Raw genomic sequence first — 25,373 nt, forward strand, 5'->3', positions numbered from 1 at the left:
CCATTCCCTTTTTGATTCTCTGTGTGGAGAAAGGATGAAGGAGAGGACACAAAAGAAAGAGGAGCTGGCAGAGCTCGCCCAAAGATTGTGAGCTGCGATAAAGCAGTTGTTGTGAAATTGAATTGAAAGGGTTGGGTGACAAATGTCACAGCGATTGCAACTGGTTTCGGATCAAAGGGTAAATAAAAAAGATAAACTGAAGCTGGGAAACACATGGATCATTCCTCCTATGAGCTGCCAGCAGAAAAACCCAGGCAGCAAATGTCAAAAAAGAAAGCCGGACATTATATTTATAACCCTAATTAGAGAGAGCGACACATATATAATTAAGTGCTGCTTTTAATATCAACTTTCAATATCTCTACTCTTTGACTTTGAAAAAAAAGAGGGAGCATTCAATGCACAGCACTCAAGCAAGACTGCTTTTGATAAAATTAGGCTCATGGTTTGCCAAGACTGCCAATTAGTGTGAGGAGCATGAGCATAAAACCAAACTGAAATACTAAGCAGCATCACCTTTCAGGCTGTCAATGACGAAGTTTGCTTCCTCGTTGCCTGCTGTTATGGAGTATGTGATGCCATCTCCATCTGGATCTTTGGCCAAAACAGTCGCAACAAGAGTGTTGGGGCCCGCGTCCTCAGAGACGAACGTTCGGTATCTGCCAAGAGAAACCGGGGTTAAAAATGTCCTGTGACACTGCAGGTTAAACGTTTTGAGAAATCCATACTGGATGAAACAGAATCTGAAAAGACAGGAAGGAAGTATTCCCAGTAGGGATGATGTGATAGAACATATACATTGGATTTCTACAGCATCCTTGCTGAATTAGTGGTCTGGAAGCAACAAATAGGTCCATCTTTTCAACATAAAAATTGCTGCAACACTTTATAATAATAAAGCTTAAACGGTATATTCATATGTACCTACTTTGTTGAATATGCACTGTAGATTTTGAAGGCTTAAATGATGAAACCTTGACAGCATCAGAGAGCTGGACTGAGTAAAGTCATCTATAAAAATCATTTACTTCCTGCTCAAACCAAATAAAGTCAATTTAGTCGCCTGTGTTTTTGTTTTTTTTGCAACAAAATAAAATGTTGGAGCCAGAAATCCTCAGTAAGCAGGGATTGGTCCAGGCCAGCCTAACTCTTATTTTTTAAATGTGTTTAACCTTTATTGATTCAGGTAAAACAAATTAAGAATTATATTCTTATTTATTAAACCATTTGAAACAGTGAAAGAAAAGGGATTACAGGAAACAACAACACAAAAAAGTCTGAAACCATCCAAATCTGTGTTACATTTTTCTTTTAAAAGTTTTGGATACTTTTCACATCTAGTTTTGAAATAAAAGTTTTTAATCTAAGCATTCTCTTTAAATCATTCCAGTTTAGTTGACGTTTCTATGGCAACCACTCTCACCAATCAGGAGTGAGCTTGTTGAAAGGCCACACCCCTACCACTTGAAAGCGGGCAACAACAAATCTGTCAATCAAACGTTTTGAACTTTGGACATGGTGGTCATCAGGCTCCGCCTACTTATATTGAGGCATCTAATTGGTCAGTTTATAACTTGAATAACTTGAACTACAGAAACAAAAATCAGAATTATAATGTTTAAAAAGGTGTCAGGGTAAGAATGGTCCTTCTGACCAATAGAACGACGGAGTAACAGCTGTTTATTTTTCCATTGAAGTCTATGGGATTTAGGCTTCCAGCTTTTGAACACCAGGGGGGCGGAGTCACTCAGTCCAGTTCCCATTTACAGTCGATGCTGAACTAACGCTTCAGATTGGTTGGTTTAAACGTTTGTCAGAAGCAGCCTGAGATCTTGAGGACTCTAGAAAAAGTTGAAATCTTGACTCCCATTGACCAACCAAAGGGGGGGGGATAATGTCATCAGTGTTATGAAATGTCCCTGCTTTCCTCCACACACACTGCTGCTGAAAGCTGCTCTACTTTAGTTTTTCAGCTGCATTTTGAAGGGGAAAAAAACCCAAAACAACCGCAGGTATCTGCTTTTAATGCTTCTCCTCGGCACCTATAAAGACTGACTGGTGGAGGTGTGCACCATATGTTTCAGTAAACAGAGGAGTCTGGTCGTTTTCATGTTGAATACCCGTTTCATTGGACAGGGGGGTTTGGAGGAATCTACTGGAGCTTTCAGGATGACTGAAGCTGCTGTGCCGGCTGCCACTTTACATGCAGCAGAAATGTTATTGTACTCTCTCTCAGATCTGTGCTTTACTGGAAGCTGTCTGGCAGTTCTCTGTTTAATTCTCGACTTGTCGGGCTTTTCCACTCGCTCATCCACAGTGAGACAGACGTTCCAGGCTGCATTCAGGTGTGTCGTTCCAGGCAGAGAAGTGAAAGAAGAAGCGAGCTCGGGAAGTCTCTATACTGTCGGAGACGAGTAACAGCTCCATTTTCAGACTCAAAAAGCTTTTGTTTTTGTCTACAGTAGTCGGGTGTGATGCGCAACACTCACACCTTAATGACACAATCCCACAAAGACACATATTGTGAATCACTAAACAGTCTAAAGCACACTGTTCAGCCTTATGGCTGTGGCTTCTAGTTGTCACTAAGATTTACCGGATCCTCTTAGCCGACCAGACCAAAGACAGATGATTATGTTTGCTGAGAGGCTGAAGTCATTGAACAAATGGAGCTTCCTCGTGCTCGGCCCAACTGTGGGTCATTTGATCCAGTACCTTTTAAAATGTCAGCAGTGATTTGCCTCCTCTGTTGTGCTCGGCAGCGAGATGCCCGGCGAGACACTGGAGGATGACATACTGTTGTGGCACAAAGAGCTACGGGGAGGAGATAACCTCTGCGACTGAGAGGAAGCGCGCATGTAGAAAAATGGGAAGAAAAGGTTGAGGGAGGAGCAGGTGACAAAGACGAAGGCTGCCACAGAAATGGCAGAGTGATGTGTGGGGCTGGGGGGGGGGGGGGGGCAGAGCTGCTGATAAAGAGGAGGGGGCCTCCCTCTCCCTGTGTTGCTTGATCTGTCAGCAGAACTCCTCCAGTGTGAGATTTGCCGCCGTATCCGCTGCTAATGTGTGTTTGTAGGCGCGTGTGACTGTGGGGCGGGGCACGGGTGTCTGTGGTGAGAAGTCAGAGGTGATTGATGGTTTACAGAAGAACGCTGATGGGTGATTCATCTCAGCCAGCCAGAGAAATCTCTGTGGCACCGCGAGTGACCTATAATCTGTCACCCGGCTCAGAGGCCACCTCTCCCAAGCTCTGCGGGATGAGACATATTCACTCCCTTCTGCTTTCCTTCCTGAAGCGTCTCCCTGCATCTCAGTGAAGTGTGAAGCTGTGCTCAGGCGGCGTCCGTCCGTCCGTCCGTCTTCTGGCTGCATGCATGTCTGTTTGCATTTTCATGGACTGTCCTTCCATCACCCCCGTCAGTTTCGCCTCCCTACGTCTTATTCAGATTTGAACTGACAGGACACGGCGAGCAGCACAATCGATTCAGTGTGAACGACAGTCTTTTTATCGATGTTTTCTGTGTGCATCACAGTCCCCTTCCATGCATCATGTCCTCGCCATCGCTCCCAGAGTCGTAGCTTTAAGGAGCCACAGAATGACAGAGCGTCCAACACTCAGCCTGGAAGCCTGCAGCTCGTCTGGTGTTTGACTGCTGACAGGCTGCTCTGTTTATCTGCATATCTGGCTGCCCGTCTCCTGCCCGCTCGCCGTGTCTGTCTTGGTATTCTCCACTGACTTGTCCTGCGTCCGTGTATCAGCATGTTGTTTTTCTCCCCCCACCCCGCCCACACATTCACCTCTCTGCCCACCTGTTCGTCTGGCTCTGTGACCGTCCAACCGCCGGGACTGACACCGGCCTGAGAAGAGGAGCGCGTCACGCCGGTCCACATCATTATTCTATGAAGGACGCTAAAATTGGCTGACAGGACAAGAAGATTACCCGCCCTGGGAAATAAACGCAGATGAGCCACAGTGACAGACGCGGCCCACCCACTCATACAGCTTTGTCAGAAAGCCGTACGGCGACACGCTGGATTGCATCCAAATGCCATTTGACTGTGCACCTTCAGAACAGGCTAAATATGAATCCCACACAGTTGTTTAAATGCTACAATCCACAATAATATTCATGTGTGATTAATGTGTGAAAAGTGGGGGCTCAACTGTCACGGGGCCAGACGGCTGCGATTGAAATACCACGCAAACATAATGCCTTTATCTCAGCGGCTCCCAATTTACATCCCTGCAAGCCGGCCGCACTATTTATGACGAGACGGCCGGCATCAGACATTACTGCAATGAATAGCCTGAAGGAGGGCGCGTCTGAAATGAATGATGAACCGCGCCGTCCCTCTGTGACGCACGAGTCTTGTCTGCTCAAAAGGCTCTCATGTAATCAGGCGGGACCTGCTGGCGGATCAGGATCGGAGGGAACCGAGCATCAGTTGGACTCATCATTGTTTCCTGATTCACCGATCTTTCAGCTTCATTCAGCCATTGAAACATACAGACCAACCAGAACACAGGCTGGTTTCTGGGGCTCATTCGATGTTTACAGCACTTTACAGACTCGGTTCTTTTGGGTCAGATGATTCCAACCTGCAAACACATTGTTGCTTATTAGTGCTGGTTAGAGTAATCACTGCTGAATAGTGGAACTTTAGCTCCAGTGTTTACTTTTTTTGACTACTGTGACTCTTGATCTTGGGTAATCCATGTTGGGATGTATTTCTGGGTTTCTTTTCGGAGAAAGACTACTTTTTGGGTAATGCTAGCATCAGTTTAATCAGTTTGCCTTTTATTCTGAGTTAAAATAACTCAGAAATATTAGTAAGGACTTATCTGCCTGCAACACTTCTTTCTGTGATGCCTCACAAACCTGAGCGGTCGATTCAGTTCTGGACAAGACTTAGCGGAGAGATTCTGTCCAAGAAACCTTCAAAATAGAATCATGGAGAAGGGTTCTGAGTTGCTGACTTCACAAGGAGCCCCGCTGCAGCTCTTACCAGTTATTGATCAGTGACAGTTTGACGTGGTTTCCATTGATCCCTCAAATCTTTAAAGAATGAAGGTCATGATATTCCTTCACAGACCACTAACTGTCAACACTTCTAGGGTCTCATTTCACCAAACCTGAAAACAGTCTGTATTTGGATCTAAAGAAACTATTGTGTTGCAGATCTACAATAACACAATAGCACAAAATGAGGAATGAGCACTGCAGTGGTGAGGCTGAAAGTGTCAGATTAAAAAAAAAATTCATTACATGAATCAGTCTTCAATGAAGCTGTACATCCACCAAGTTAGAACTGTGTTTTCCTTTGTCTTTGCTTTGTCTGAGGCAAAACAGCCAGTCGGATTTAAAGGTTTTTGCTGCTTTAGTTGCAGTTTCTCCATATTTATTAAACCATTTATTGAGTCAATAAAACCAAATTTCTTGGTTTTTGCCTATTTTGGGTTATAAACTTTGGGTGAAGTTTTATGTCTTTCTTCTTATCCCAGTGAGGAAAAGCTGTCATAACCAAATACTAATGGAGGTTTGTCACAAATGAGGAAATGTTTTTGGTGGCATTACGCCGAAGCTGCAGCTACTTTGGTTAACAGTTATCCTCTGCAGCACAAATGGACCTGGATTCTCAGTTTCCTGCCAGATCCTTAGTTCTTCTTTCTTAGTTAAACGTTTTTTCTGCACTTTGTTTTTCTTTTACGCCAAATTTTTTTTGCTGCTTCATTACAAACTATTTATATTTCAGACTGCTTACTGTTTACCAAAGTTCCACATTAGTTTTGTTCCTCACACGGAACACAGTGAGGGCTAAACATCCCGTCTGTTTGTTATTAATGTGCATGAAAGGGGTGGGGGGGTGGGGGATTGGTGGGCTCCAGCTCTTTAGTATAATTATCATTATCTGTATTATACACAGTACTGAGTCACAGACATTTCACCCAATAATCTAAGTTATTGTTAGTATTTAAAACCGGTAAAAGTTTTGCTGGTAATTCAATAAATTTCCTTTAAAAAAGCAAAAAGCTGATTTTCATTTTACTTCCTTTATCTTTCTGTGCTTCTTCCTGGTTTCATCCTTTAACATTGCTCAGAAGAAGTTTATCAAGAACAAATGCTGCAAATAATGCATTTTTACAAAAACAAAACTATTTTAATATTCCCAGATATCAGAATCAGTGAAAGACCTGATTAAATCCCGGGAATGTTTGACATTCAGACACACAGAGGGAGAGCAGCAACTTTATGGATTCATCTGTCCAAATGTATTTAAGGGCCTGACATGAAATCAGATGCTGAATGTGACTGAACTTAAACCCTTCACTTCAGTTAACCTGTAATGACCTGCTGCAACTCGTGTGGTTTCACCTTCAGAGAAAGGAGCAACAATTTCACACAATGCTGCATCTTTTGGTGGATGAAACCAACTGGAGCGCTGGGCTTTAGTTGACTTTACACTAGATGCAAATTTAATAAAAAAGATGATTGTATCTTTGTGCAAAATATGATTCAAGGTGATCCACAAATGCCACTGCAGTAAATCTAGACTTGCAAAATCATACCCAGATCTGATGTACCAGTGTGATTGATGCTCACAAACTCCTGGTAAATTGGTTGTTCCCAAATCTTGGGGCGACTGTGGTGCAGCGGCAGGGCGATCAACCTCTGGTCGGAAGATTTCCACCTCTGGTGGTCGGTTGGCGCCAGTGTTCGGCGGCGGAGCCGCCATCAGTGTGTGTGATGGGTTAAAGGGACGGTGAGTGTAAAGCGCTTTGGGCCTTCGATGAGGGTAGAAAAGCGCCGTGCACCATTTACCATTTGAAGAGTTCTTTTAGACTTGGGGGCAATTTCAAGCAAACTCGGATTCAAGAGTGACCATACATAAAAAATATTTGGTATTTTAGACACAAAAGTAAAGATGCTAGTCAAGCAAATAATTTTAATTTCTAGGGCTGTCATACAATTATTTCTTAAGCAATTGATTATAACCTGTAATTGATAAATCTATTTTAAATCTAACCTAATTTTTGCTGTGAAAAATCTCATTTTGAGGTAGTTTCATTTAAATTCCAGACATTTTGGTGCAGTAAAAGATCAAAATACAACTAAAAAAGTGACTTGATAAAGTTTATTATAACAGACTTCCACCCTTTACTTTTACATCACCAAGCTGTATAAATCATCTGTATTGAATTAATCACCAGATCAGTCATGTTTTAAACAATGATGGATGTTCCAAGTCTGGAAGAGGCCCAATCCACCCCCCCGATGCTCAAAAGAACCATTTTATAAATGATGGAACCCCTTATGCAATTTTAAGCACTACTAAAATCATCACATTCATTTTAAAAGGGACAAAAAACCCAAATGTACTAGTTCTTTTTTTAAATTATGACTGTTTCTTCTTACATGGGACTATTATGTTGTATCCTATAAGCTTAAGGGGGATGTAAACATGTTTATGTATGGAAGAAACAAAGTCATCCCAAACATGAAAAATGGGTCACAGTGCCCCCCTGCTTGACATTAATGGGGTTTGTATTGGGGGGGGGTAAAGCTCACCGCTCCCCCAGGGGAGGGGCCAAAGGTGGAGAATGACTTTCACACAATGCTCAACAAGTCGAGTTACAAAATTACTGACAGGTATTATTACGTTTATGCGTGATTTCTTGGATTCAATATTTTGTCCATTTCTAATCTTATTTAATACATTTATGTAGCATCTCCCTGAATTCTTGTTTTAAATCTGTCCAAAAGCACAACCGCTGGGTTTGACTGAAGAAACGTCTTTTGAAAACTTAGTTCAACACGTTGACACTGAAGATTTAACTTTAGCTTTACTATCCTAACGTGTTGCATAACGGAGCAAAGCTATTGTGTATCAGCAGATTGACGTTGGTCGTGTAAATGCTCAAAGGTACGGTATCTTGGCATCGCCAGCGACATGTCGGGTGTTAAAGGCTCACCCAACATAAAGGAGAACAGACAGGAGGCGGTTTCTTCCCAAAGAGTCATTAAAGACGGTCACTCACACAGGCTGGGAGAATTCAGGCGCCTCATCGTTGACGTTCGCGATCCTCACGCGGACCGTTGCCGTTCCTGAGTGTGGCTCATCGCCGCCGTCCACCGCCATCACCACAAACTCATAGAGATGGTTGGGCCTCTCGAAGTCCAGCCGCCTCGCAGGGAAAATGGTCCCGTGGGGGGAGATGCTGAAATCCGGGCTCAGGGTGTAATAAGTGAGCTCAGCGTTGAACCCCGAGTCACAGTCTGTGGCTAAAACTGTCAACAGGAGAACACAAGGATCATCAATTAGGGGTTAATCCAACAGAGCCCATGAGATGGCATCAGCGGATGAATCTGTTGACATCTGTGGAGATCATTATGTCTTTATGGCTTTGCTAAACATGTCATAAATCATAAGCTTAGACAGCTGCAATTATCCGAAGACAAACTGGGCCCCGCCAAAAGAATTACCACTATTAACAAAGAGGAGCATAAAAACAAGAAAGAATGAACACAGAGCGTTTATGGGAACCATCACACTACGAGGTAATAATACTTATTTGTAGTGGGACTACAGTTAAAATCATTGCAGACTTGACTTAAGCTCAGTTTCATGAGCCCCCCCTCCGGCTGGAATCCACAACCAATTTCTCTGATGTGTGTGTTTGCCGCACGTCAAGCGTCGTCACTGGCAGCCGCTGCACGCAAATCTCTCCATTTTCCTCCATCGCAGCCTCTTCTAAAACGGTTTGTGATCAGTAATACACTCGACGCAGCTTTCATTTAGCCCCTAAAACGCAGTGTCACTTACACGGAGATCCAGGAACTGAAATTTAAGCGTCAATGTGACAAGTTCTGCTCCGTTTTCATCTCATTTGCTGTCAACCTGGGTGAGTCTTTGTCTTCACTTGGTGAAGGCATGCTGACAGCAGAAGAGGCTTTCTTCTTCCTCCGTGCCTCAAAAGATGTTAACAATTCATTAATTATCCCAGCAGTCCAGCAGTTCAGTCCATTACAGGCCTTTATGGCTTTCTGCCCATTAAAATAAAAGCTGAGGCCATTTTTAACTTAATGCTCATCTTTTTTCTCTGCTTCTGCTTTGTGGTGGTGGTGGTGGTGGTGCTCACATTGGGGGCCGTGAGATTCTGGAGGTGCTGCGGTTTTCTGAGCCTTCATTTTCTGGTCTCCTACGGAGCTCTTAAGCAAACACTTAACCCCGCCTGGCTCCCAGAGAGTGTTCATGAGTGAGAAGCACTGCACGAGAAAGTGCTCTGCGGAGGGGCGAATAAGAACCACAATAGAAGACTCTTCATGCATATTACATTTATCTGGAGGGCTTGAATCCAAAGTTTGTTCACATCTGCCTGGAAACAACGAAAGTTCATGCTTGGGTCAGAGAACCTGACAGGTCACGGACACTGTTCACGTGGTGGAGTGTGTCGTCTTCATGAAAGACCGACACTGAAAAGGTTTCAGTCAGTGTCTTCTAAGCTGTATTGATGCATTGCTCCCTAGGAGCTTTTATTTTCTCCACCAACAGTTTACATCGTGTCTGCACATCTTCCCAGAATTCAATTTTTCATTTTCTCCACCAAAATGGCCATTTAGGGCATTGACTGTATCTGAGAACTGGACCGAGTGTGACGTCATCCACAGAAAATGGTTTACCTTCAACTCCAACCAAATGAAGTCCGTTTAGTCGCCATTTTTTTATCACGATGGATTCCGCCATGTTGGAGCCAGTTAGCAGCGACTGCCCCAAGTTGGTTTATGTCACCGTTTCTATAGCAACCACTCTCCCCAATCAGGGGTGAGCCTGTTAGAAGGCCACACCCCTAAAGCAGGCTTAATGAAATCTGTCAAACATTTGGATCGTTGGATGTGGGGGGCAGTAGGTTCCACCCACTTTTATTGAGGTACCTGAGTGGTAGTTTACAACTTGAATAACATGAACTACAGAAAAAAATAGAATGAAGAACGTCTTAAAAGAAAGTATCAGAGCAAGAATGGTTATTTTGACCAACGGAATGACTGAGTATCTGCTTTTGGCGTTTTGGCTTTGTGGAGCCAGCAGGCACTTCCTGTTTGGAACGGCAGGGGGAGGTATCACTCAGTCCAGGTCTCAAAAACAGTCAGTGGTTTAGCAACAAACTGCATGGAACTTGTAAATCATCAGAGGCAGGAAATATCAACATAAACATTCAAATATTTGGTAGAGCTTAAAGACGCACTCTGATTAAAAATGTGTTTTGGGGATTTTCATTTTGTTCTTGTAGTGTCTTTCTGACAATGGAGGACATTCATTTAAAATTCAAGCTAAAATTTGCATCTCTGAGTATTTCTTTTTTCAAAATGCTTTGAATCAGGAGCAGATGACTGAATGCTGTTGGAAAAAGATCGTATCTGTGACGTAGAAAATACGCTGGGGGGGGGCACAAGCTCCCTGCTCCATTCTGATCATCCACTGTCAGACCAACAGATCCACGAACGTCTTTGTTTTCCTGGTCTGAGCTGGAATCTGGATCAGAACTGGACGGATGGACGGATCTGATGTTGCTGCCGTTTTTGTTGCGCCACCAATGTCAGGTTAGGGGTGGGAGGAGCTGTAAGCTAGTGGGAGAATGTAAACAGAGAGCTCTTAGCAACGGTGAGAGGAAAGATGGGCGGGGTTGCTACGCGCCAACTGTTCCGCCCACAACTCAGAGGGAAATTCTCATGAGCTCCTGTCGCTCTGCAGAAACTATGTCCTAGTAAACGACAGGTTTTTAGATTTTGGCTAAAACCAGCAAAATCATAATGAAAAGACCTCAGGGAAAGCTTTGAAAACAGATCAGAAGATGACCAGAGAGGGACTTTTAGAATCTCAAAAGTGATTTACCTTTGGAAGAGAATCATACCAGACAACATCTAGCAAACTCAATAAAATAAAAATTAAATTTGTGGTGAAGTGTTAAACCCTGTTCATCAGAGTCTCAGGTTGAAAACTGGAGAAACCTCAGCGCTTCAGCATTGAAACACCTGAATCTCTTGAGAGCAATCAGAGGTGCAGCGTCTTTCGGGGAGCAAAGTACCAGAGGCAAGTGTCAGAGTATCTTTTCATGGAGTACAGGCTCACACGCTCTAAAACAAATGTGCATTCAAATGGAAATTTTCTATATTTCCTTGAACACAATTCTGGCCTTAATTGGCCTTTCTTTTTTCTAAGTAGAGCAGAAACAACAGATTCAGCCTCATGATTTGAAAAAGTCATCCAGCGGCCTTGTGGCAAACCGACACGTGTCCAAAAACTGGACATGTGTCGGCATCAAGTCTGTTATTCTGTCTGGGAGACACTTGGGATCATTTGGTTTATATAAAGGTTATGTTCTTCAAAAATCCACATCACTCTATGCTGAGGAGCGGCTGCAGAGTGAGCAGCTCCCTCAGACAGAAGACGACGGATTCCCGGCTGCTCTCCCCACATCAGACTCCGTCTGCAGTTCAAACAGTTTGGCTCCGGAAGGATAATTCTCTGACGATGTGAGGTATTTAGCTCGATTGCCCTGTAGTGTGATCGCTGCTGCAACCTGCGATTATCAAGCAACGGGGGAGACACGCCTGCAACGACACGCTGATTAACACATCAGCGTTTCCGAGTGTGAAAGAGCACAAATGGAAGTCAGAGCAGCCTCACGCGCAGGTGGATTCTCCTGCCCCCACGCTAACCTCTCGTCATGAGGGAGGTGTCCTCCTCCGCCTCCTTTCACTGTTGCTTTCCTGACACACAAATTGCACTTTTGCAAAGCCTGGCTCGTTCTTTTGCTTCTCTTTCTATAAGTGAGTGCAGGTGGAGGCCCCTGAAGATGTCTGGGGCTTCCTCGGCTCGTCTGCAAGGCAAATGCGATTCACTGGAAGTCCTTCATCTTTGCAGCAGATGCAACGAGCGATAACAAGTTACGTAAACAGACAAGAGGGAGACGGCAGAGTCATGTGTAACAAGAGGAGCTGCTAATTGGCAACATGGATGAAAGTGTGGGGCACGACAGCTCAGGCAGAACCGATCCGAAGCAGCAACTGCTTCTTCATCAGCGACCATCAGTGAACATTTCCAAGTAGAACAGTTCATGAAGACTGAGATGAAACACTTGACTGTTTATTTACTTCTGCAAAGTTATCTGTTAAATCATTAAAAATCAAAAATGTTTCACATCATTTACATGATGCAGCTACATATTCTACTGTTTTGTCTTTATCAAAACTTATGTAAGTTAACTGTTGGAGATACTGACAGCTTCAGAACATTCTGAAAAGTTTCCACCTGCAAACAGGAGCAGACAGCGAGGAGCTGCAGGAGAAATCTGCAGCAGGAGCAGACAGCCAGAAGCTTCAGGAGAAATCTGCAGCAGGAGCAGACAGCGAGGAGCTGCAGGAGAAATCTGCAGCAGGAGCAGACAGCCAGAAGCTGCAGGGGAAATCTGCTGATGCATCCTAAGCAGCTCTGTGGGACCTGAAGTCACTTGAAGTTGGACTATAGAATGAAGGAGGTCATCTGACATTTTCCATGCGTGACCTTCAGATCCTATTCTAGCAGAAACTTTAAGCGTAAACGCGTCATGGTTTAGAATTTAGAGGCCTTTTTTTGGTCATATTTATGAAGATTTGTCTTCTCACTGACAACTTTCAGTCTTTTTCTTTTAGCCTGCAAAATGTGCCGATTTTATCTAACAATTATAAAGTCTGCAATAAAACAGCTGAGCCCTTTAAAATGTTAACTTTTAAGCATTTGTATTTCACCTAAAGAGTAAAAGAGTGATTTTTGTCATTTTTTTATCTTCTTTGCTTTTTTTCTCTTTGGCTTTTTCTTGGGTCAGAAAAGCAGATTATTATTTAAATTTGCTTTACAAAAAACATTTTTCCCCTAAAAACGACATTTTCTATGAGGTTGACCAACGTTGTTATTGTGTGCTTTGTTACGTGTCTCATGCCATGATTGATTACAAATAAAAACCATCAGTCATGCGGAACATAAGGATCAAAAATTCAATAAATACATCCAAGTAGCTGTTAGTTAATTTTTTCAGAGGAAGGAGAACAAAAAGGAGAATCGATGAAGGTGAAAGGTGATTTACGCCAGCTACTCTTTGACTCACAAAAACCCTCCCTACTCAATTAAAAAAACACAAAACAAATGAAAATTAAAAATGGGGTCGGAGGAGACTTACCCTGCAGCAGGGATGTTGCCGTGGTTACTGTCTCGGGGACTCCATCCACGCTGTAGATGGACTGGAAAAACTCCGGGAGACAATCGTTCTCATCCGTTATGAACACCTGAACCTGATTACAGCCAGCATGCAGGACCCAGTGGAGAAACAGGAAAAGAGCACACATTTAGAAGAAAAACACATCTCTATTTATTTGAGACATTCAAATGATCTGCAGGGATGGAAGTCCGGAGTTTTAAAAATAGCAGTGTGTGTGTTTTAGGACAAAAGTCCTTAGCTGTCCTCCATCCTACAAGCTCCCTGTCACCACAGAGTGTAAAGTGTGAAGTGACAGCTGAGTAATAATCCTGAAATAGCCAGGATAGGTTTTCCTCGCCTCCATCTCCTGTTTTTCGGCCGGCTGGATGTGAAACTGCAGCTGGGTAATTGGGAAACATTTTTTAAATTAACAATTCACTCAAAATTGAATGTATAACTAGTTTTAACCAAGAATACATATTTGTACATAAAGACTTAGGAATTGGAGGTTGGTGCCCGAGAGCACACTTGAGATTCTGCTGCTCTGTTAAAGCTCAGCTTAGTCTTCATCTCTGCAGCGTACTTATGTGAAAAACCCCTCTGCACAGCAATGAAAGAGCGAAAGGAAAAAACGCAGAGAACAAAATCTGAACGCCCACTGCTCGACTTGATAACAATTCAAAGGCAGTCAGCCATGGTGACAAACTCCTCCTCTGAGGTTATCACCGAGCACCGGAAAGTCAACAGGTCCGCCGCCAATCTTCACAGCCAAAGCAGCGCCGGCCGCGTTCCGTCCCTCCCCAGGAGAAGAAATGCTAAAAGCCTTTGATAAAAAAACTCCAACGCGGAGGGAAAAATATAAAATCAACTTCGGAAAACAAAACAGGAGCAAAGAAAACAGACATTTCAGAAATCTATGAGGCAGATAAAACAAAAACAAACAGATTTTAGAAAGAATGATGAAACAATTGTAGTCTATTGTAGTCTTTTTTTAAGTCCATTTACCTGAGGGAGAACATCTTTGTCATGCAGGTGTGTTTGATTATTCTGGAATATCATCAGAAATGCTGATTTACTTCAGTAATTCTTTCAAAGGGGTCAGTTATGTTGCCAGAGGAGTGAATGGAAGAAAGATGGGAGAACTTTGAGCCTTGATAAGACACAGAGACAGACAGGAGTTGGGAGGAGACTGAAGTCAGAGGTTTGTAGGACATCCAGGAGCTTCAATCGTCCAGCTCTTTCAAAGCAAAGCTTTCAGGAGGAAGATGGAAGTCTGTCCATTTCATCAGGTCCAGGTCAGTGCGGAAGCTTCCTTAGGCTCTGGTCCGCTTTATGGAGATGCTGCTTCCCACAAAAGTACCAAGTTCTGGTTTAAGGGTCATGGCGCGACTAAGTGGGTCACCTGACCTGAAACACCATTGAGAGTGTCCCACAACGCGATGGGGAAAATGTGAGGCACAGAAGCCATTAGTACAGAAGACATGACAGATGCTTTGGAAGCTTCCATCAAAGTTCCTGGAGGAAGTTCAGAGAAATCCAATCAAGGAAAAACAGAGTTGGGGACAGCGAGGAAAAAATGTCCCAAGGAGCAAAAGAAGATCTGGACATGCTTCTCATATGATGGACGGGAGTGGAGCCACTGTTACGGGTAAAACGTCGTTTGGAGGAAAGCCTTTCTGGAATCCACACATTCCTTATTTTCTTCACGTGATGGAATTCTTTTTGTCCCATTTGATTATTGTTGTTCAAATATTCCCAAATAAACTGTTATGTCATGTTTAGGGTGTGAGAGCTGATGACAGGACAGCAAAAAAGAAACATTATTAACAATGTTTTTAACAGTTAAAGTTATGAAAATTGTCAAAATACTGCAGATAAATTCAGTTTTTGCTTTTGAGCTAATGGTTCTGATTCTTACAATAATTTAAGTGAAGACTTTTTACAAAGAGATTTTTATAATGAATATATATGTATTTTTAAAAAAAGTCTTTTTTGTCTGTTTTCATTACCAAACAACTTAATTTTAGATCTATTTTACATAAAGGTTAAGAGCATCATATACTTTACTTTACCTAATTGACATGTTCTACATGTTGGTTTACTCCAAGTTCAATAAACTACAAATTGATGATGTTTAGTCGGCCATAAGCAACAGGACACAGTTAAGACCGAGCTCTGCACAGCCCACTGCTGTGAAGAGTCTGGACGTGTAGCGGAATGACGGCCGACACCCTCATCATCATCATCATCATCATCATCATCATCATCATCATCATCATCATCATCATCATCATCTGCACTCCCACACACTCCCAAATACTAAACTAAAACTGTTAGAAACGTTTGAGACGATTTTCTTCACCAGAAATAAAAAAAACGAAAAAACAAAATTCATCAGTTGAGTGAAATCAATATTCATAACATCCATGTTTGAATTGAATTTCTAAAATATATCTTTACTTTACTAATATAACCAATTTTTGATTGTATTCCTTTATTTTAGGCATTAAAATAAAACAATAAATAAAAGATTGTTTATATGTAATTTATATATTCAATAATAAAGAATAATAATCTTTTTTTGAGAAAACATGTCTTAATGACTACATTTGTTTTTCTTAAAATGAGAATCCTAGGTGAGTCCATTTTTCTGACCTTTTTGGCAGATTTCTTTTGCTTATTTAAAGAAAATGTTTCTAATTTTAAGAATTTCTGGACGGATCATTTTGTAGTGTGTAGACACACTAAATGAACATTTCAATGATCTCCAGTCAGTTGGAAGTTTGTTCTTAAGACTTCAGTCTCCTCCATCCAGAGGTTTCCTGATGTTCAGTCCTGTTTCTATACCAAGACCAGCTGAAGGAGCAGATATTGCAGAGGCCACCTGCCTGGAAGGTGAAGCCAGAAGGATCCTGTTGTCCATGATGATTGTGGTGGTGCAGACTTTTAGTCGTGGGTACAGTGAGAATGAATGAGGCTCATTAACAGCTTGGAAAGGTGCAGAGAAGAGGAGGCCTGACAGCTCACTTGACATGCATGACAGGACTTGGAGAGACATGCAGCAGCACTAATGTTTGCATAAACTACAGCTGGAAGATGCTAAATAGACCCAGATACTGTTTGTCCATAAACAGCTGAGTAAAACGTCGACAACATAAAGTATTGCTGGAAAAGCGAGCAATTAAAACGTCTTTCCCGAATGAGTCAGATTGTAAGAGCATCCATTCGTCCGAAGAACAATCCCATTTCAGAGTGACACATTTAATGAAGGAAACATACCTCCTGAAATGTCAGCCGAGGCACACCTGCATTTTTAACGCTGCATATCTGAGCGCATTTCCCCCTTTAATCCATCAAGATAAAGCTAAATGGTGTTTAATAGATGCAAAAATGAAAGAGCAAACAGGGCCTCTGCTTTCGTCTCCGGAGAGCAGCGTCTGAACTCTTACATGAATCAGGTTTACAGGCTGCACTGCATCACTGTCTAATTAAGCTCACCTCTGTGGCTGTGCTCAGGCTGTCAGGGTCCTCCCTGGCTCGCACCATCAGAAGGTAGCGCCTCTGGTCGCTCTCATAATCAAGCGTCCTGGTCAAACTTATCTCCCCTGTCTCCTGGCGGATGCTGAAAAGGCTGCTGGGATTGATCAGCAGGCTGTAGCTAATTTGCAGCTTCTGGAAGGAAATGGCTGACACCACCAGGAAGCTGCAGGACCAAGAGAGAGCGGTTAGAGAAATGGTCGAGACGGTCCTCGCCATTTCCTTTCTGTTGAGTTGCAATAAAATGTTTTTTTACTTCTATCAGTTCATCTGTGCGGCACGTAAATGCGAAATATCTGGAAGCTATAGGTATAACCCATAAAACAAAAAGAACTCTGTGAAAAAGAAATGCGGGAATGTCCTATATTTAACCATAATTCTACCATACTTCCAGTTTTGTAGTGAAATTTGAAAAAGAAAAATATTGATCCAACAATTACTCTTCAAAAAAAAAGACCATTTAAATCAAGTTGATTTTTCTGCATTCACAAAAGCACTATTTAAAAAATCAATAACATGAACATTCTATGGACATTGTGCGTAAATATGTCGGAAATGTTATTTTGCGCCTTTAAAAGTGGCAGTTATTTTTAAAGAGTGGAGGAGCATTTTATGTGGAGAATCATTTTTATGTTTGAATTCTGCAGAGTAAGAACTACAGTAAAATGGAGAAGTCCTTCAGTTTATGGAACAAACGTCAAAATTGTTTAGATAAAAATGCTGTAAAAAAATAAGGTCACTGTTAAAATGTCAAACAGTTAGTCAACACTTGTGAAATTGAATAATGCCTTAGTGAACATAATAGTCTATGTGTGTTAATGTTAATGTGTATTTAAATGCATTTATGTATATGAGTATGTATGTGTGAGTAAATATAAATATGTATTTGGGTTTAGTACTTTGTGTGTTTGTAGCATAATTTCTATTGGATGTTTAGTGTTGTTTCCATGTGAACTCTAGCTTGTTTTTTGTTGGAGGGACTCTGTTAACCATGATGCTTAAGTCTTTTTTGGTTAGTTTTGATTATTGTATAAAATTAGTATGTGACATTTTAACATCAAATAAACCTCAAACAAATAAAAAATGTTGCTTGCCGTGCTTTTTGAGTGCACTGGTTTGAATACATGACCACCAATGAACACAAGTTTTGAAAAATTAACGTCTGAAATCTTGTGTCTGCTTTCAGAAATGCCTAAATTATTTATTTGCAGATATTTGCAGATGTGCAATGATAAACACCAAACTTGTTCTTGTCAAAACGAGTCAGCAAATCAGCACAATGTGATGCTTTCATGGCACGGTCTCATTTGTTAGAGATTCCATGTTTACATGTGCGTGTTTTAGTGTCATTTTCTGATAAACTAGACTCCCCTGCATGATCCAATCGAACTTATGTTTGCTAAATGTTCTTGTTTTGTGTCAAAGAAAATCCTGGCTCTGAAGAGGCCGAGGATGTCGTATTTAGTTCAGTTTTTCCTGCAACCGCAACTCCATTCTGCAGAAATTGTTGTGTTGTTGCATTTTTCGTTGTGCAGGTCAGCGTTGCACACACGACCTCCTCTGATCACACAAAGATTTCAAATGTTGTTATTGGACATTGAAGATATGGCAGCAGGTTTTAAGTTGTTTAAACTTCTCTTTACATTTTAAAAAGCTTTTCTCAAATCAACACAGAAAGAATTGTGTGTCTGTTAAAGAGCCAAGATCTAGAATATGGAAATTGTTATGAACATGAGTCCAAATCCTTTTCAACTCTTCTTGAAACTCAAATTGCTGAACATTTGTTTCCATTTTCAGGATGTTATGTTAAAGTTTAGACTGACGTCCATTGTCATTATTTGGGAAAAAGATGTGGATACATTTTTTTGGAATAAGAGCAAGTTCTAGTTTTTTAAAGGATTTATTGAGATGGATCAACAGATTCTCATTTTGTTCTAAAATGAGTCGTTACTGCACTAGTTTATGTCACTGTGATTAAAATGAACTACAATACGGGTCATAAAAGCTCCTAAAATAAGTGATTGGAACTACCAAACAGACTTATTATGGGCTGTATTGTATTCATTTTAAAGTAATTCTAACAGTTATTTTTTTAGCTTATTTTCTGTTTTTTGAATGCTTCTATTTGATATCTTTGATATCCCAGTTAAAGCGACTTGCTGCATCATTTCACTTTTTTCCAGTGATTTTCTTCTTAATTTGAGCATTTCTTTCCCATTTTTAGGTTTCCTCTTTTTGCAGCGCAGCACATAAAGAAACTTGTTTTGCATGATTCTGATGAAAGATGCATGAAGTTTCCTGGAAAAGATGTCGCAGGGTGTGCTGCTCTGAAACCTCTATCCACTATTTAGCATCCCTGCTGCAATCACAGAAGTGCTGCTAGTGGAACAGATTCCATCACACATCCGGTTGTCGGACCTGCGATCCTTTCTGTCTTTGCTCCAGAGTGTATCTTTGCAAGAACGATTGGAATAATTGGTTTGTCAGACCTCAACACACATTTAATCTGTTTTACGAGACAGTCCAGCCCAGGTCCCTTCAAGCAGAGAAATTAATAATGCTTTTAGATAGTATCAAAATTCTGTTTTTTGCACAGCAAAGCTCTAATGGCATCTCTGAATTAAGATCCAGTGCGATGTCTGTAAATCTTTGCTAATGTAATCCCCTTGCATGTGCAATTTTATCTCCAGAGCAAAGCATGATGGTCCATGATTAAGTGATGTCATTTTGTGTTCAATCTAGCATGTGTAGCAGGAATCCAAATCAAAGTGCACACAGACCTAGGTGGCTGCAGCCTCCCGACATTTGTTGATGTGTTTGTGAATTCTGCCTCCATCCCCTCCGCCCCCTCGTGTGTGACAGCGTATGCTAACGTATGCAGCACTCACGGCTGTCCTTCCGGCGTGTTCTCTGGTATGGAGATGGAGTAGCTGCTGTTGGTGAACTGCGGTGGCCTGGCCCCCGCCACCACGGAGAGCATAGCAGGCTCACTGTGGCTCCCCATGCCGTCCAGGGCCACCACGCTCAACAAGTACTCTCTGTCCTTCTGAAACAGCAGCCCGGTGGTCAGCACCCGGCCCGTCTTCTTGTCGACAGCGAAGCAGCCGTCACCCCCTGCAGAAAAACACATTTCTCTTCTTTACGCCTCCGACAAAGAACACGCGAGGACTGAAACGGACGTGTCAAAGGGCCGTTCACATCCCTGAGCAGGTAACACAAAACCAATAAATAGATGAAACAGAACCATACACTACTGAGAGTTAAAGAATATTTAAATGAATTCATTTTATGTTCAGAAATGACAGTGGCGAGAGGAGCCATGTTGTTGGTTTAGAGGCAGGAGGCAGAGCTGGAGGCAGCAGAGATGAAGATGCTGAGGTTCTCTGTGGGACCAGGATGGACCAGGACTGAATCCATCAGAGGATCGGATCACAGTAGATTTTCTGGACATCCATGCAGGGAAGCAGATGGAAACGGTGATGATAAAGGTGAGAGGATGCTGAGAATGGAGCTCAAAGGGAAAGAGGTCCGGAGGGAGTCCAAAGAGGAGGTTCATGGATGTAGAGAAGGAGGACATGAGGCAGAGGATTCACTGTAGCGCCCCCTAAGGTGGGGGGAGCATCCTAAAGACAAAGAATGGGATCAATTTAACAGTAACTTTAAATAATAAAAGGAGATTTTTGTATATGTTCAGTTTCTTTGCCATAACTTCACCAAACAGGACAATTTATGTGAGAAATAGTGAACTTTTTTCAGAAAATCCTTCTTTTAGGTTTCTTTCAGTCATTTTTTTTCATCAAAAGACTGCAAAGTTGTTTAAAAAATAAATGGAAGATTCTGAATCTTTCAAAGACTCAAAGAACAGAAATCCAATCGGATCAGTTCTTCTCCGTGTCTGTTCCCCCACCACTCTACAGTGAAGCTGCAGGTCCAGACAGCCTCAAAGGGGCTAAAGCTCCAAACTGCCACTAATCTGGGACTGGACCTCAACCCGAGTCCATACTTGGCTCCAGGGTTTTGAGGAAGGTTCTGTTTTTGTTCTGTAGTCATAAACCTTCATCCATCCGTCTGCAGTGAAGATGGAACCACTGTCCTGACGTTATACAAGTCCAGGACAGACAGGTGACACCACCTGCTGTTGTTTTTCACGTTATGTTATTAGAGTTATAGGAAAACGCACAATAATATATGTTTTAGCATAGTTAGAAATTAAATATGCCAGTGCATATATGCATCTGTTGTCCTAAAGCAAGTAAAAAAAACAAAAGAAACCACAAACATTGCAAACAAAGAGAGGCCTATAGCTCATGCAACGTACAACATCACTGAGTAGAGAACATTTACATTAGAAAACAAAAAAGTAAATCTCTGGAATGGATGCACCTGAAGGATCATCCCAAGCAAACTCCTTTAAATCCACTATAATTTTCCCAGTTTTTGATGTGATCAGGTAGTCTGCTCCAAAATTTGGAACCTCTGATGAACTCCACCACTTCATTAAATGTAAACCTGCATCTTTGTACTTCCCAGTCTCCTCTAACCCTAACACTCTGGTGCCAATCCCTACATCGTTTTCCTTTTGTATAAAATGTGTTAAATATGGGGGAGCAGGCCTTTTAAAACGTTATTAAAACTATTATTTTCAAAATCCAATGTTATATTTACTCAAAATGTTACAATAGTAATACCGCAAAGGCTAGTTATTGAGGACTTTCTTTTTTTTCTTTTTTATAGTGGCTTTAAAATGGTTTCAGAATGGTTTAACCCTAACCTTAACAGCACAACAATTTGTTTCATGTAGTGAGACAACAAGTTCAAAATACAATAATAAAATGCACAAATATATATATATATATATATATATATATATATATATATATATACCACTGTCATGGAGCCAGACACTGACTGGCTCCATGACTCTTGATAAAATTGTAGCAGCTTTATCCTTTAATGAACATAAAGAATTGTGTCACCTGCACGTAACGGTATTTTACATGTGGAAATATATTTGACACGTCATTTACATACAGGCTAAAAAGGAGAGGCCCCAATATTGAGACTTGGGGAACTCCCACAGAAACAAGCAAAAGATGATTCTGAATCTCCTCTTTTGCCGCCTGTGCCCTGTCCATGAAATATGGTCTGATCCAACAAACAGCACTTTCTGAGAAATTAAAGTGAGTACGTTTGGCAAGAATGTCATGATTTTTATTTCTGTCGATGGCCTTGTCCAGAGTCCATCCTAATCCTTCAACCTAAAAAGGGCAATAACTCAGAACTGGGTGAATTTAACTGTTTTTTTTATTTCAGAGAGTAGCTGGATGGTCCTGACAGGAGGAGGCCACCAAGGAGCAGTTCTAGAAGGAAACTGGGAATTTAAGAGGAAGTAAGCAGTTGTCCAGAGAAGAATGGGATGACTGACGCTCACTCTCCATTACAGTCCAGTAAACAGTGATCCAGAGATTGAAAAGTTCTCTATCTGAGGGTTAAAAGAGGGGAAAATCCTCAGAAAGATTCAGAAACCCCAAATCTAATGAACATCCAAATCTAGTAATCCAGATTTTAAAATCTGATGGTTTTAATGAGCTTAATCACCAGAGCAGCAGGTGTGGATAAAGGTGAAGCAGAATCCTGACTCTAACTGCCCTGAGGTTGGGATGGAGAAGATGCTTTGTTCTGCCTACTTTCAAGAAACATCTCTCATACGGACAAACTAGTGATCCAGCAGTGATCCGGTTTGAGATTGAACACTCGTGCACCTCAGCAGCAGAGGAGCACCGGCAGAAACACTGAAGTCCTTCTCTCTCCACCTCCTTTTCAATGTGACCTATACAAAATTTTGATATAGGACAACCAGAATGAACCAAATTTTTATTGTGGTTCTGAGAGAGGAGGTGCAGCTGTTGGAGAAGTAAAGCTCCACGAACATCAGAAACCAGCCAGAGATGAGTGCAAAGGCTGCTCACTGAGAGGAGGGGAGCAGAATGTAATTCTGAAGAAAATCTCGAGTGTTTGCAGTTAGATGTTTGTGTTCCCCTGCAGGTCTGTGGTGGAGAGTTTTTTTTTTTTTTACCCATGTTGTGGAGCAAGAGAAGAAGCACGGATGTAAGCAAACTAAAAACCCAGATGATGAAGGTAGCCTCCGTGCTGAGGATGATTCAGGAGCCCCTACAGCTAATTGTTGCATAAGTTGTAAAAGACTCTTGAGGATGCAGCACGTCTTCGGCGAAGCATGGGGTTTAAATAATGGGATATCCGTCGGAGGACTCGTCATATTCGCTGCTACCAAACCCGTCCACGGGGTCAATCCTGCCTGCAGCAGGAACTCAACATGAGTGCTCTTTACTGTAATGAATATTGGCTCTCACTATTATCCCAATTTCATACTGAAGCTGTTTAATTTTCCTCTGGGGATAGATAAAGATTCACGGAATTGAACAAACTGTTTGATTTACAATTTTTTTCGTATCGCCTAAAAAGTAAGAGTCGACATTTTACCGCGGCTGCAAAACAAAATCCCTTTTTAAGAGAAATATTGTGTGCAGACACCAGCATTAAATGAAATTGAGTACAGGTGAACCCAAACCAAACGCCATTTATCTATTTTCTAAACCGGCTAGATTCCTGTTGGGGGGGGTCACAGGATGCTGGAGCCTGTCCTAGGGGGTAAAGTGGGGTTCAATCTGATTGGCTGGACATTGACTGGATCAGAGAATTGGAGTGAGTGAGTGTGACATCATCACCCATTGAAAATGGTTTACCTTTAGCTCCAATCATTTGGAGTCCTTTCAGTCGCCATTTTTCTTGCAATATGGATGATTTGCATGTTGGAGTCAGATGTCAACAGTTAGCAGTGGTTACTTCGAGTCTGTCTGAGGCAAGGTTTCTATGGCAACCACTCTTGCCAATCAGGAGTGAGCTTAATGGAAGGCCACATCCCTCCCACTTAAAAGCAGGTTACATGAAATCCATCAATCAAACATTTATGGGATTTTGGCTTCGTCCTGTTTGGAGCACCGGGGGGGTGGGGGTGGGGGGGGCGTCATTTAAGCTTTGTTTCCCCTGAGAAGTACTATCTGGTTTGGAAAGGTCCAGGCAATCCAGGTTAGCGTTTCCACTCCAAGTTGGGCCATCACGACACATACAGAGTGAAGCTAACAACAACAACAATGGAGGTCATCCAGCAGCTCGGTTTTTCTCCGCTTGGCTTTTGGTTTTTCGTGTCTCCAAAGCATTTAATGCTGTTTAAGAGAAGATTGTCGGTGGCAAAAAGGAAAACAGAGGCTTTCTTGGAGCTTTCTTTTGTGGCTTTCAACAGCATCTCTGCCCTAACCGGTCTGTTCCATTTTTCTATGGGCCTACAACCAATGGGGGCCCAAAAATGGTACGGTGCAGTCCGGCTTAATGGGTCCATTTTTATAACGGAAATGCTCAAAAATCTGGACTGGACCGTATCGTAATGTACCGCTCAGTGGAAGCGAGGCTCTAGTCCAGTTTTTGTACACACATATGGCCAAGGACACACAAAGACAGACAACCACACACGTACACATTCCCATTTAAGCGACAATCTAGATTCAGCGAGAAACCTATGAATAGATTGTAGAAAAAAGTTATTCTGTTAAACATCACCATATTTTATCTGGCATTAATTCTAAAGCTGGCCAAAACAACTTTTACTTAATATACAAGCAAACGTTTAGTTCAGCGTCTTAATTCTGTCTTCCACTCAAATCACTTGTTGGCAAAACACGGAGACTCTTTCACCACCTAAACAAGAAGGTAGACGCTCAGTCATTACTTTTATGGTTGTTGTTCCATAGCTCAATAACATTTGTTCAACTCAGTTCGTACTAAAAAAAATGAAGCTTTGGTTTTTTAAATACTGAAAAAAATATGTTGTGAAACCAGACAACGTTACGTGTTGAGAACATTTATCTTTTCTTTTTTTTTTAACTTGTCCTGTCCAACAGCTGAGCAGACAGATAATATAATAAAATATTTCACTCTTTACCAAAAGAAAAGCTCCTTTGGTAAAAGCAACTTGTGTGTAAGACAAGTTCTGATAAATACATTAAATCTGTTTTATACAAGTTTATCCAAGCTGGTCAGAGAGGGATGCAGATTCCTTGAATAGAACAAGAACCTCCTGGATCTGCTCCACATAAAAGGTTTGATTTTGCTGGACTCCAGTTCAGTTCAGAAGCTTCCAAAAGGTCCCAAAAAGTTCCATCGATGTAGGATTGACCTGCAGTTTTCAGTCCCAGACTAAGAATGTCAAAAACTCATTTATCTCTTAAAACATGACAACAAAAACTTGAAATTGTAATTTTTTCTGCCTTTAAGGTCTGAAACATCTTTTTCTTTTTTTGAGGTTTCATCTGAAGGCCGATTGAACAGAAACTCATCAAAGCGGCTGGTTTCTGTGCACGAAAGTCTCTTTTGGTTGAATGGTGGACTGAGTGTCGCCAAGTGCCCGCTCAAAGGGAATGGCTGAGCTTTTTTCTCTTTGTGAATCGCCTTTAGATGACTTTGTGTTGTTATTTGGAGATGTTGAAAGAAAACTGAACAGAATTTGTTTCAGCCTCTCACACTGTTGTAA

At 41.8% G+C, this 25,373-nt stretch overlaps 1 protein-coding gene across 1 annotated transcript in view; it reads right to left on the minus strand.

Annotated features, from left to right (window-relative positions):
* Positions 1-25,373, minus strand: part of LOC105354303 (neural-cadherin-like) — a 130,843-nt gene that overhangs the window by 57,787 nt on the left and 47,683 nt on the right. Inside the window, exons 3-7 of the mRNA XM_023956114.1 lie at positions 19,657-19,882; positions 16,730-16,934; positions 13,214-13,325; positions 8,039-8,288; positions 517-659 (exon numbers count right to left, since the gene is read on the minus strand). Of these exons, the coding sequence (XP_023811882.1) occupies positions 517-659; positions 8,039-8,288; positions 13,214-13,325; positions 16,730-16,934; positions 19,657-19,882 (936 nt within the window). The remainder of the gene's footprint in view (positions 1-516; positions 660-8,038; positions 8,289-13,213; positions 13,326-16,729; positions 16,935-19,656; positions 19,883-25,373) is intronic.

Source organism: Oryzias latipes, chromosome 6 (genome assembly GCF_002234675.1).
Source record: "Oryzias latipes chromosome 6, ASM223467v1".
NCBI classification, from domain to species: Eukaryota; Metazoa; Chordata; class Actinopteri; order Beloniformes; family Adrianichthyidae; genus Oryzias; species Oryzias latipes.